This window comes from Lissotriton helveticus, chromosome 9 (genome assembly GCF_964261635.1).
Source record: "Lissotriton helveticus chromosome 9, aLisHel1.1, whole genome shotgun sequence".
Lineage (NCBI taxonomy): Eukaryota > Metazoa > Chordata > Amphibia > Caudata > Salamandridae > Lissotriton > Lissotriton helveticus.
This window is the reverse complement of record NC_136070.1, coordinates 320015327-320028056: the sequence shown is the minus strand read 5'-3', so window position 1 is coordinate 320028056 and position 12730 is coordinate 320015327. Positions and strand designations below refer to the sequence as shown.

At 43.5% G+C, this 12730-nt stretch overlaps 1 protein-coding gene across 1 annotated transcript in view; it reads left to right on the top strand.

Annotated features, from left to right (window-relative positions):
* The first annotated feature begins 1797 nt into the window (after positions 1-1797).
* The window catches only part of LOC144783181 (zinc-binding protein A33-like), a 334485-nt gene continuing 323552 nt past the window's right edge, over positions 1798-12730 (top strand). Inside the window, exon 1 of the mRNA XM_078662293.1 lies at positions 1798-1927. Coding sequence (XP_078518419.1) covers positions 1798-1927 — 130 coding nt within the window. The remainder of the gene's footprint in view (positions 1928-12730) is intronic.

The following is a 12730-nucleotide window of genomic DNA, read 5'->3' as shown; positions in this document are numbered from 1 at the left end:
CTTTATTCAGCCTCTTTCTTCTTTTCTCTTACCTTTTTTTGTTTCTTTCTGCTCATTTCAGACCTTTATTCTGCCCCCTTTCTGTTCATTTCTCACCTTAATTTTGCCTCTTTCTCCTTGTTTCCCCCTGGGACCACGGGTGTTTACCTGGGAATGATAGCACCCCCAGGGAACCCACACAGTTATAAAAAACATAATTATGCCCTACAAGGTTTCGGGCCATGATCAAAACAGACTATCCCTGACAATTACAAGCTTTTTTTCTTTTTTTTAAGGTAATTATGATTGAGGGAGGGCATTGTACTCCCCCCATGGGGAAAACCACCTTTATTTTTAAAAATAAATGTCCCCCTGGGAGGGCTTGCCCTTTACCATGAGGGCTGACTCCCAAAGCGATTGTCCTAGTGGCGTAGTGGGTTTCCCTGGCAGTGGATCGCGACTCTCTCCCCTTTCCGGTGAGGCCTACTTGAAAAGTGAGGAGACCTTTTTTTCTGCACCGGAGTGCCGAGTAGTCTTACCTGCTTGTTTCTCTGTTCCGGTGGAAAACATTGTGATGTGAGCGTGCCTCGCGGAACACTGACGTCACAGATGGGCGGATGGAATGTCAGGGAGGGACGCAGAAGTGAACCCCAGCATTTATTTTTAAAAAAGGAATCACCGGAGGATCCTTTTAAACCCTGTAAGTGTCCGACTGACGCTTTGGGGGCGGGGGGGGGGGGGGCATGTGTTGGCCTTTATCCAACACATGCATTAAAGGGGAAGAAAAAAACCATCAAGGACCGATTTGTACACCAGGACTCACTATGATTTTGATTCACACATTCAGAATTGTATCTACAGCTGTCCAGAGCTGAACTTGCTCTTTAAACTGTATTATGTAGGACTATTCTGTGCTGCAGCTTTTCTTTCCCACCCATCAATTGACACCTATTTTACAGCTGAGAGAGAATTTATTCAAAGAGTGAGATAGTAAGATCTGGGCTCTCTGCCAGAATGCTTGAGGTGCCCCAACTAGCAACTGCTATCATTCTTGCCTTTTCTGTGGGATAGTTAGTATGGAAATGCATACCATTGGCGCACTGCAATGCTTAGACATAAGCCACATTTACTAGACAAACCTGCAAAATGTAGGACCATTGTGTACACGCAACTAGGATGCCAAGGATAACATCTGGAGCATAATATATTGCATCTATTGAAGTGCATCAATGCAGTTTTTTGTAGCTAAGGTATTCCCTAACCCAAACTTATGGGCACCCAGTGCACATTGGTATCTCTCTCGTCGCAGAGTCAAAGGTATGATGCCATTCTCAATACCATTACCTCTCCCATTTGCCACATGTACTTGTATGTTTTATTTTCTCCACAAATCTGAAAAAGTGCCCAGTTCCCAAGTTGTGCAACATCCTAAGACAATTCTGATGATTTAATCAAAACCTTTTAGCTTATTTGTACTTTTAGCTGTACTTTACTATTATAAGTATAGGACTATAAGACATATCAAAATGCTAGGATTGTCTGAAGATAAATATTGGCATATGTTGTACATCATCATGTACACAATAAAGGTGGAAGCCAGGTCTTTGCAGGATAGGGTCTGTGTATTGTTTGAATAGGTTGTGGTTTTGTTAGTGATATTGTACTTCCATTTAAAGAAATTCTGTACAACGTATCATGCATATTGTTGATATTTTTTGTATTGCTGGTGCTAGATAAATTACACAACATTCATCTAATATTGAACCTCCTTTAATCCCCCTTTTGCTTCTCTGGTGGAGAAGTTTGAAGGAGCTAAACATGCATCAGCCTCCAGAAGAGGGAGCCATCTCTAATAGCACAGGAAGTCTAATGACCCAGGAAGAGCCCAGATGGACAGTGCACATTGGAGAGGAATGTCTTTGTTTCAGACAGGAGGATGATACCTGGTGTGAGTACAGTAACAACTACAAAGTCCTTTAAGTGACCACATGCAGAGACCGAAGTGAGCAGCATGCTCTGGTACCCCATGCCATTACTATATGTTTTTTTGCAATGGCCACATTTTCTTGACTAAACTGTACTGTTGTCGCTATGCAAAAGAGATCTTATACAGTTAATTTAGTTTATCCTACTTCTTTTATGCTTTATAGCTAAAACTACTACTTGCATGCAGTGTTTAAACATCATTGAAAAATATATAATAGAGAAGTTTCTCAAAAGAAATTCCATAAGAAAAATATATGCTTTTGTTTGTGTGACCAATGTTGACTTATAAATGTATTTATGTATATAAGCAGAACTTTCTCAACTGGGGTGTTTGAACTGACTATCTTTTGTGTGGTATTCCCCCAGATTTTTCACTTCTTTAAATGAAACTGTTTTTGTTGGCCATAGGACTCTGCACACTTTATTCCTGCTAACCAGTGGTAAAGTGCATGTTCTCTCCCTTGTAAACATAGTAAAATTTGCATACACCTAATTGGAACAAGTAATGTACGTATAAGTCCCTAGTGTATGGTTTTACTGGTACTTGGGCCTTCAACTTACATACTACAAGTAAGTTAGAGCACTCATTGTGCCACCCACTATAGTAGCAATATAAAACATGTCTCGAGGCCCACCTTGAAGCTTTTGTGTGCAGTTTTAAACTACCGTTTACACCCAAATAAATAAAACTTTGCCACGCAGAAATCTTTTTTAGTACTATTAAATCTCCCCTAAGGTAGGTCCTAAATGCCCATAGGGCAGGGTGCATGGTATTTAAAAATTAGAACATGTATATTTAATGTTTTACATGTCCTAGCAGTGACAAATCCCCCAAAGTTGTTGTTTGCTGTTGCAAGGCTGTCTCTCCTATAGGAAAACACTGGGTTACATTGTAACAATTGAGAATGCTTAATTTCAGTTTGGCAGCAGTTGAAAAATTATTCAAGGACTCATTTTAGTAGTAATCTGCTATCCAAATTAATAATAGTTAGATTTCATCTTACTATTTGGAAATGTACACTTTTAGAAAGCTGGCATTTTCTTGCCTAAGCTAAATGTGCCTTCCTGGAAGTGCCCAGTATTACCTGACTGTTGAATGCCTTCCCTGTGGTGAGACATGAATTGCTGACAGACAGTTGACACAGTGCTTTGGTGGCGAGAGGTATTTTTCCTCCTTGTGCATGATTGCCTGGTGGCTGTTCCCAGCCCCTTCCTACACCTCAGAGTGTGCCTATCCATTTGCTGACATATGTAGTTCACACTTAGGCCTTCTTGAGCCTTCCATTGTCTTCCTATCGGCTTGTCTCAAACCCAGTGGGAGGTGACAGATGCCTAACTGGTTTTGAGTTACGACATAGGAAGGTTTGCCCATTATCCTAGCCACACTTCTGGGTTTAGCATTGGACGCTCTGACCAGGGGAAGAGAAGGGTTCTGCCATGTTGGAATTAGGTAAAGAGCACAACTGTGGAATAACGTACTGTAAAACACACAGGAAATGCTACAAAAGTGGGTAGGGTCACTCCTGGAGACTTTTACACCAATGGTTAGGGAGTAGCCTGGAGTTTTCCCTACCCCTAGTCTGGCACTGGTCATAAATGGGGCATCCCAAGTACTCTCATCTGAACGTTCGTTGACCTGTGAAGAACTGGAAAAAGAACTGCTGTGCTCTCTGAAGAAAGTGATGGAAGATTAAACCTGCTTGCCATCAACCTACAACCCCAGAAGTGTCACCAAGGGTCAGTTGGCTGACCTCCTGTTTGACCTACAAGGACACGCCAAGCTTCCAGACACACCTACCCAGCTATTGAGTTCCAGCTGGACCTTCCATGGACCATGTTTTTGCCTCTCCTAAAGTGATTCTTGAACCACAATTGCTGTCCCCATAGTCCTGGACCCTTGGCTGATGTCAAAGTGTACTCCTCTTCAAGTGAACTGAAATCTAAAAACATTTTGCTAACTTTTTGCTCTGAGATCCGACAGGGGAACGGGAGCAACCTGAAGTTCCATTTGTTCTGTGCTATAGATTCAGGTTGTTCATGCGGCGTTCTTCTCCACAGCAGAAAATTCAATCCTATGTGAAGAAGGGGTCCGACCTCATGAAGCCCTGTTTGTAAAAGGTCTGCAACATTGCCCGCTGGAAGAATCCAAGCTCCAAAAAATTTAATAAAGGCCTGATTCCTTGTTTGGTGGTGTGGGAGCAGGCCACCACACCACTGCCCCACTCCCACACTGCCAAACTCGATTGTCAACCAGATTAGTAGTTTTATCCTGGTCTGATGGGCAGTCCGTTGGCGGCACAGTGGCGGTGCTGAACAAAGGCACATATGTGAACCTTAGCAAGTCAGCGCTGTGAGTGCGCCAAAGCCCGTTCCTGCACGCATGTACTGTAGGATCCATGCCATGCAGGAACCGGGGGTTCATGCACACAGGGGAGCACACCATGTGCCCGCCTGCATGCATCCCCAGGCCTTGAGGCAACAGGGCCCACTAGGGCCCCCTCTGTTTCCTCATGGCCACACTTTTCATGGTGGGCTCACTGCGATAAAAAGTGTTGCAGTGAGGGAATTCATAAAATACTTGACCATGCCACCCCGCCAGAATATTGGGAGCCTCTGACCTCCACTCCACCTCGGCGGGATGACAGATCCTAGCGGTTGTGGCAGTCCTAGGGCAGTCTGACCACCAAACTAATAATAGGGCGGTCGGACCGCCAAACTCATAATCGGGTCCTAAGTCTTCTCCACCTGATGAAGGCAAGAGAAGTATTCGGCCGGTAAGGGACCTTCTCTGGCTGTGAAATTCAAATAGAAAGTTCAAATATCAACATATTCACTGAGACCCTGTCCAGCAGATATCCGAGGATATGGAGGCCTCTTTGGCCACAGCCTGCTGCCTTGACCCAGTGAGGATTTTTGACTTCCATCCCAGAGGTTAAGTCTGAATTTAAAGCTTTTTGTGGGGACAAAGCTGGTTCCAGAAACCGACCCACACTCCATTGTGGTTAGCCTTAAATCTTATCTTTGTCCTGGTCAAGCGCAACCAGATGATGCTGTTGGCACTATTTTGAACCCTAATATCCTTAAAAAAATTATCTTCCCTTCTATTTATTGGATGTTTGTGTTTTTGGTGTCATTTTATTTATTACAATATTCTCTATCTTTCTAAAATGATTTGGGATTTTGCTTGTGTTATGTTTTCACTTTATTACAGTTTGAGTGCTGCATAAATACCTCATTGCCTCTAAGTTGAGCCTGACTGCTTTTGTGCCAAGCTAGCAGAGGGTTAAGCACAGGTTTATTTAATTACTTTTTTGGGTCATGCTTACAAGGATGGTGATTAATTATGGAGGTGGATTCTCACCCTGTCAACTAATACTCCAGTTCTTACATTGGTATTTAAATACAGTGCTATGCCACAATTATACTATTGCAAAAAGTACTATTGATGGACAGAATGTAGAACAATGTCATACATTCAGCACAGTAAGGAGATCTGGTCCTAAATCCATCGATTTTTTGCTCACCTAGGATAGCTTGATTCCAGTGGGATGGAGAGCACAGGACTCACGTCTGAGCATACACTTGGGATGACAAATGCAAAAAGAACTTTTGATGGACAGAATGCAGAACAATGTCATACATTCACCCCAGCACAGAGATCTGGACCTAAATCCATCGTTTTTGTGCTCACCATGCCATTCCAGTTTGGACCCAGACATATGCAAATCAGTCTTGACCCTGCGCCCAATGGGAACAGTCCAGCCTGAACTGCCTGTCCTGGGCTCACTGCGCCACTGGAATCAAGCTATCCTGCCTGAAGAGGGGTGAAACACCGAAACTGGTCCTAGGATGCTTGTTTCCGTTCCACGGAGGACCTGGCTTGGCAGTTCGGGCTGGACTGTTAACATGAGGCACAGGGTTAAGACAGATTTGCATATGGCCAGGTCTAAACTGGGGTGGCATGGTGAGCAAAAGAATGATGGATTTAACCCAGATCTCTTGACTGGGGGTGTGTGTTCTGATTTGTTCTGCATTCCTTTTACAATTACCGTATACTATTGTTTCAATCCAGGAAGACCCACACACATCTCCTATATTTCAGCTTGCTTTACCATCTATAGGCTTATTCTAAGGAATGGCAATAAAGAGGATATGGTGCAGCATTGTCTGATCAAAGACAAGAAGCAGAGAAAAAATGAGTGAACTCAAGAAAAGGCTGAGGTACAGTTGAGGAGACAGATGGGACTCGGGAAAACAGAGGTAGGTGAAGATGGAAGTGACTAGAAGGACCAGAGGGGGTGAAGAGAGATGTATAGTTAGGATAAGCAATAGGGACTGGGAAAAATGGAGTTCGTGCAGATACAGAAAGTTGTTGAGGAGATAAAGAAAGCTGGAAAAAATAGTGTGATGAGAGGGAGGAAGTTCGAGGATGGCTGGAGACGTAGGATTGAAGAGAGAAACGAACTGATAATAGACTGAGGGGGGACTGAGGAGAGAACAGGAATGGATGAGGGAAATCGAATGTGAAGGGAAACTAACTAGGGGGAATGTCTGGAGCTGAGAAGAAAATGCTGCTGCATGCGTTTAGTCAGAAAGCACCTAGTACAGCTGTTGTACAACTCAATTATTGTTTAATTTACGGATCTAAAAACAAGAGATTTAAGGTACATATAGTACATGTAGGGATTTATTAATGCACTTTAAAATCATACACACCTATTCATAGGGGAACAAAATCACCATTTGTGTTTTTCCTTTAAACTGATGTGGATCATTCACCCATAGTAGGTGGCATGTTTCATCATGGGAGTTACTCCCGACCAGCAACTGCTGTTGCTAGTTGCTCTCAACTTGAGCTCTTCTGGACAAATTGTTTAAAAGATTTGAAGAGCTTCATCTTATTTGTTGATCTGATTTCTTCCAGGAGGTTTTAGATCAAGGATACAGACACATTTAGCTGTCTGTTAGACACCTATAGTTTCAAATACATTACATATACTAGTGGGCCTTTGGGTCAGCCCCTTGCTCATAACTGACTAGTTAACTGTCTATCACAAACACCCCCCCCCCCCGATGCCATGGCGTTCCTCCCTATTCTTGTGCCTGTCTTTTAAATAGCATTTTGTTTCATAATATTTTGACTGGATAATCTATCCTTCCACGGCGGATGTCAGGCCCAGCTTTGCACCACACGTCGTGCATATAAGGGGTTATATTCTCTCTCTCTACATCTCCCTTTCTTTACTCCAATTAGTAACACATCGTTGACCCATTATCTACTTGCTCATCTATTCCCCTTATCAATTGTTTGCTGCCCACTGCGGTGTTGGTGGGTGACAATCTGAAAACCTTTTTAGACCATTCCAGATTGCCGTCTGCTTGTGTGGAGGCACATGCTTTCACTGTGGACATCTTGAAATACTATTTTGTGTTATATTTTACAAAATCTCATTCAAAGAAGGCTGCAGTGGATTCAAGTGCACCCATGCAGCCATATATGGACAGGATTTTTTATAATAACAAGCATGAATTTAAAGAGGGCCACTACAGATGTTCCCCCAAGCAGACCAGACTGCTCTTCTTCAGTTGTACCTAATATGTCTTACTTCCCAAGTCTGCTATCTCCTCTTATCTTCCCCACCCCGACCATCTTGCCACAGGTCCTGGAGCTATGACTTCATCACGGTTTCTACAGGATACTCTGCTTGACCAGCCTGGTGAGAATTACTGATTCTTCAGGAAGTGGGTCAATAGCTTTACTTTATGGTTTAAATCTTTTATTAATTTTCAGGGAAACAACAAAAAGACCCCCAGCTCCCAAAGGACAGTGCAATAAGGACATCTAGTGTCGCAAGGAATAACATTACAGAAGTAAGATGCGTGGAGCGGGTCTACAGAGAAAAACAATAAGTGGGGGTAGGGAACACAAAACAAACATTAAAACCCCACACGTACCTCTCCCCACCCCTCCCTCGTCCATGAACGGGTAAAAAGAAAGAAAGGAAAGGAGGAAGAATGTCCCAGCAATCAGCGCGCCTGCTTGAGGTTCCGTGAGAAGCTGCCTGCAGGATTTCTGTCGGCAAGTCGGAGAAGTTCCCCTATAGCTTTATTTTAGGGCTCTGGTTTTCTGCTCCTATTTAAGTGTTGTGCCATCAGTAGGCTTGTTAATAATACGCGGGTGGCAGTGTTTGTTCAAATATATTGCCCTGTGGCCATTTCTCTTCCATCTCAGTCACTTTAAAATCAAACGAGGTCCAGGTGGAGGGAAGCTCAGTGTGGGAAGTTGCAGTGTGTGACTCAGCCTATAACCTTCTCTGTTACAGCTGCTCAGCTCCAACTAGTGCATTCCTACTTGTGCTGTCAGAGCTTTTCCCTTATGCTCCCAACCTGGATGGCAGTATATAGAACAACAGCGGGTACTTTAACGAGGTAATGCACTGATCCCTACCTGGTGATCCTGAGCTACATCACTTGATGAGCACTATCTTTTTTCTATTATCCCTTTTGAGAGCAGCCAAACCACACAAACACGCTTTTGCCCCTCTTTCTCAGTGTCGGTGCATACTCTACTCCTCTTTAACCACTTGGATGCTAAGGGGTGTGCAATAAGGACCATTGAATTTCCATTGAAATCAATGGAAACTCCATGACGAGTTACCCTTGTCATTAGCACTGAAGGGGTTAAGAGATCTAAGCTTGTTAATCTTTATTTATCTCACTTTCTTCATTAATTAGTGTGTTCCTTTATGAAGAAACAGAAAATATGTTGTGTTTGTTAATGTGGATCACAGAGATATTTAAAAGAATGTTCACTGATAAATGTTTCAGAAATACAAGCTCTACTACCCATGATATCCATGTACTTAAGGTCCTGAGGTGCATTGTTTGAGTAACTCCTAAACACTAAACCGAATTTGGAAAATTTTGTCATGAAGATGAGTGGTCTAAGCATGCGCAGCATTTTGATTAACAGCCTTTATTACACATTGCTGTGCATGCCACTAGTATACTGTAAACAAAAATATATCTTTTAAAAGTAACACTCTAATTGTAATTTGTGGTTTTTATGCCAATAAAGATCTTTGTTTGCATTAAGTGGCTGTAGGAAATCAGCCTTTTATGCATGTTCAGAGCACTTCAGAACACTCCCTGGACAACAGAAGAGGACTGAACCTTTTGTGTGTGACCTGTAAGCATCCTTGAAGGACTAGTCTGTCTCCCTCTTGTACACAGGACAAAGAAGTGGAATCCAAGCGTCATAAGGCTGACCTTTTGTCAAGCTAAAGGAATACAACAAGTTACAAGAGGACTTTTACTGTAAGTACCTAGCAGATCGTTGACAATTGGACCTGGACTAGACCCTGCCGATGGCTTCTGCCTGACAATGTGAGCTTCTAGGAACTGCCCATGAGGTCCTGGAGGTCTTTAGAAGTTTACTCCTGTGGTGGATTGGGACTTAAAGGACTGAGCGGCTGATTTAGGGTTAGAAGGGAAGGGTACTCTGTTGTGATGGCTACAGAGTACCTCTCAGCCAAACTGAAGGTCCACCCTCCTGGTTTAAACATGGGTGGAGCTTATATATTTCAGTGAATGAGACTATTCCATCTCTGCTGCTGACTACTCCTCTGATGGCCCAACAGAGTGAGATTCTTCGGAGGTTTGGTTGTTCGGCAACCCATCTGTTTTGGAGTGTGCTGTCTTTCCACTGTGCCCTTTTTGCAGGCTTATGCCCAAACATTTTGCTTCCTCCTCCTATTTTTTCCTAACCTGTGGTTGTTGGTTTTAGGGCTCTGGGCACTTTACCACTTCTAATCAGTGCTAAAGTGCATATGCTCTCTGTGTAAATTGTTATTATGATTGGTTCCCCCTGATTGGCATATTTTGATATACTGGTCAGTGCCTAGTAAAGTGCACTGGGTGTGCAGGGGCTGGAAAATCAAATACTACTAGTGGGTTTGCAGCACTGATTGTGCCACTCAAATGAGTAGATCTTTTGACTGGCGGAGAATGTTTGCATTGTCAGCATTCCATCCATCATTTGTTTGCTGTAACACTTTTCGCCCTAAGCGGAATGGGTATGCCCAGACGTGGGTCCCTTGCTCACTGTGCCACTGGATTCAAGCTAGCCTGGCCGAAGAAGGGTGACAGACCCTGAAACCGGTCCCAGGATACTTTTTTCCGGTCCAGGGAGGACCTGGCCTGGCAGTTCGGTCTTGACTGTTCCCATGAGGCACAGGTTCAAGACTGATTTGCATATGGCTTGGTCCAAACTGGGGTGGCGTAGTGGGCAAAAGAACAATGGATTTAACTCAGTTCTTTTGACTGGGAAGAATGTTTGCATTGTCAGCATTCCGTCCATCATTTGTTTGCTGTAACACTTTTCGCCATAAGTGGGATGGGAATGCTCACTGTGCCACTGGATTCAAGCTAGCCTGGCTGAAGAAGGGTGACATACACTGAAACTGGTCACAGGATGCTTGTTTCTGGTCCAGGGAGGACCTGGCCTGGCTATTTGGTCTGGACTGTTCCCATGGGGCACAGGGTCAAGACTGATTTGCATATGGCTTGGTCCAAACTGGGGTGGCTTAGTGGGCAAAAGAACAATGTATTTAACCCAGTTTTGTTGACTGGGGGAGAATGCTTGCATTGTCAGCATTCCGTCCCTCATTTGTTTGCTGTAACACTTTTAGAAAGTAGAGATTTTCTTGTTTAACCATTCTGTGTGCCCCTGCCTGTTTGTGTATTGACTGTCTGGTTTTGGAGTGACAGGGGCTGGATAGGCGCATTCTCTCAGACAGCCACCGGGGGGGTGGGGGGTAGGTTGATGTGTTTCCTGCCTTTCCTGGACGATTCAGGGCCGGGCAGAATAGACCTGGGCTGCATTCAGAGTAGGAGTGGTGGGAGGAGATTTCCCTTGCACCTGAATAGGGCCTGTCTGCCTTACACAAGCTGTCTCCACCTCCTGCCGGGCACCTGCACCATAGAGGACAGACCTGGTTTGGATTGGGCTCGTCAGCCCTTGGACAAAGAGAACAAAGATATTTTGGGGAATTCGTATTAGACCTAAAACCCCTGAACTTTAGGCTACTTCTGGAATCAAGAGGAACCTTTGTCAAGGAGAAGAGCTGGAGAAACTGAGGAGAAGTACTGCCCCTGCTGTGTTTCTGGGGTTGGCCTGCAGTTGCTGTTTATGCCAAGGAAAGGAGAAGGATTTTGCTGTGTGCGTTATTCCCTGCTTGAGGAAAGTCTCCAAGGGCTTGAATAGAGCTTGACTCCTGTTTTGAAGTCTCAGAAACACAAAGACTACACCCCCAGCTCCCCTGAGCTTCCTTGCTGGGTGTTCTGACCTGCAAGGAGTGCCTGTGGCTGTGCTTACTCTTTTTTGATCCGAATGGAACCATAGTTGGCCCTTTTTAATAAGTGACGTAAATCCTTGGTTCAAGTTACATAAATGTAGTGATAGTCATAGCCACAGTCTTTTGGCCACTGGCCCATATTACTAGAAGACTGTCTGTCTCAGCAGAGTTCTTATCAGATGAAGTAGTAAGTAGTAAATATCTTTATTCGATTGTTTACATATAACAATCATAAAAGTACATTTCATAAACATTTATCCATACAAAAAATGAAGAATAAGAAGAGTGATATCATAGTGGGCGTAGACACAAGCATAAAAACGAGGTTGTGATTAAAAAGAGATAAAAATGCAGTGGAAATATAATATAAGTACATTCAGCAGCAAAATTAATTATCCTTCCATGCTTTTTCTATGCTTAACTTCAAGTTTTAAAAAGCTGCACACAAACATAGTACATTCACTGTTTAGCATTTGGAGGTGACAAAGTGCAGGTCTGAATTGTACAAAATTCAACTTTTTAAGTAGAGGTTTTAAAAACAGATTGCGGGGGAGTGTATAAAACTGGCATAAGAATAAAAAGTGTGCCAGGTCTTGCGGAGACTTATTGTCGCAGCCGCAAGCTGGCAACACTTGTCCTCTATGTGCCCCACTTGGTACTGCTAGCAAAAGATGGAACATATTAAATCGAAACCTTGTTAATAAAAAACGATCATATCCAGACAAAGGCCAAGCCAGGTAAGGTTCCATGTGTGAACAGGTTTTTGTTAGAACATACTGTCTCACACTACTTTTCTTGTACTCACTCTCCTCCGGCGCCAAACACCTGGACAACATAAAAGTGTTCTTGATAAAAGTTACATCAGTTTTGGTTATTGTCTCAGGGGCTACAAAGAGATCCGGTCTGCCTAGTACAAAGAACCATTTTCTTACGTATTTTAGCCACGGGATCTTAAGTCTCCCATCCCACTCTAATGCCTCTTGAAGGATATTTCTAGTGAGGGGTATGTCTATGTTTAGCCAGCTATTTAGCCAGCATAACAGAGGATTCACAGCTAACTTGTCACTTAGATATGGGATACCAAGTTCCTCATGCGCAGAAAAGTTGGCTGTTCCCCTAGGTAGCCGTAAGACCTGCTTTAGAAAGTTGTTCTCGGTAACTTCAAGGACGTCTAGGGATTCTGACCCCCATATTTCACTCCCATAACGTGCGATTGCAGTGCTTTTGGCTTGATATAACTTCAAAACAGCAGCCACCGGGCTATTGCCCATTTTTTTAGAGAAATCCAGTATTGCTGCATTAGCCCACACTACCTCACCCTTTTTCTTTTGAATTGCTGGTGCCCAGGTTAATTTATGGTCAAAAAGGACACCAAGATACGAAAAGGTCTTGGTAGTCGGTATTTTGTC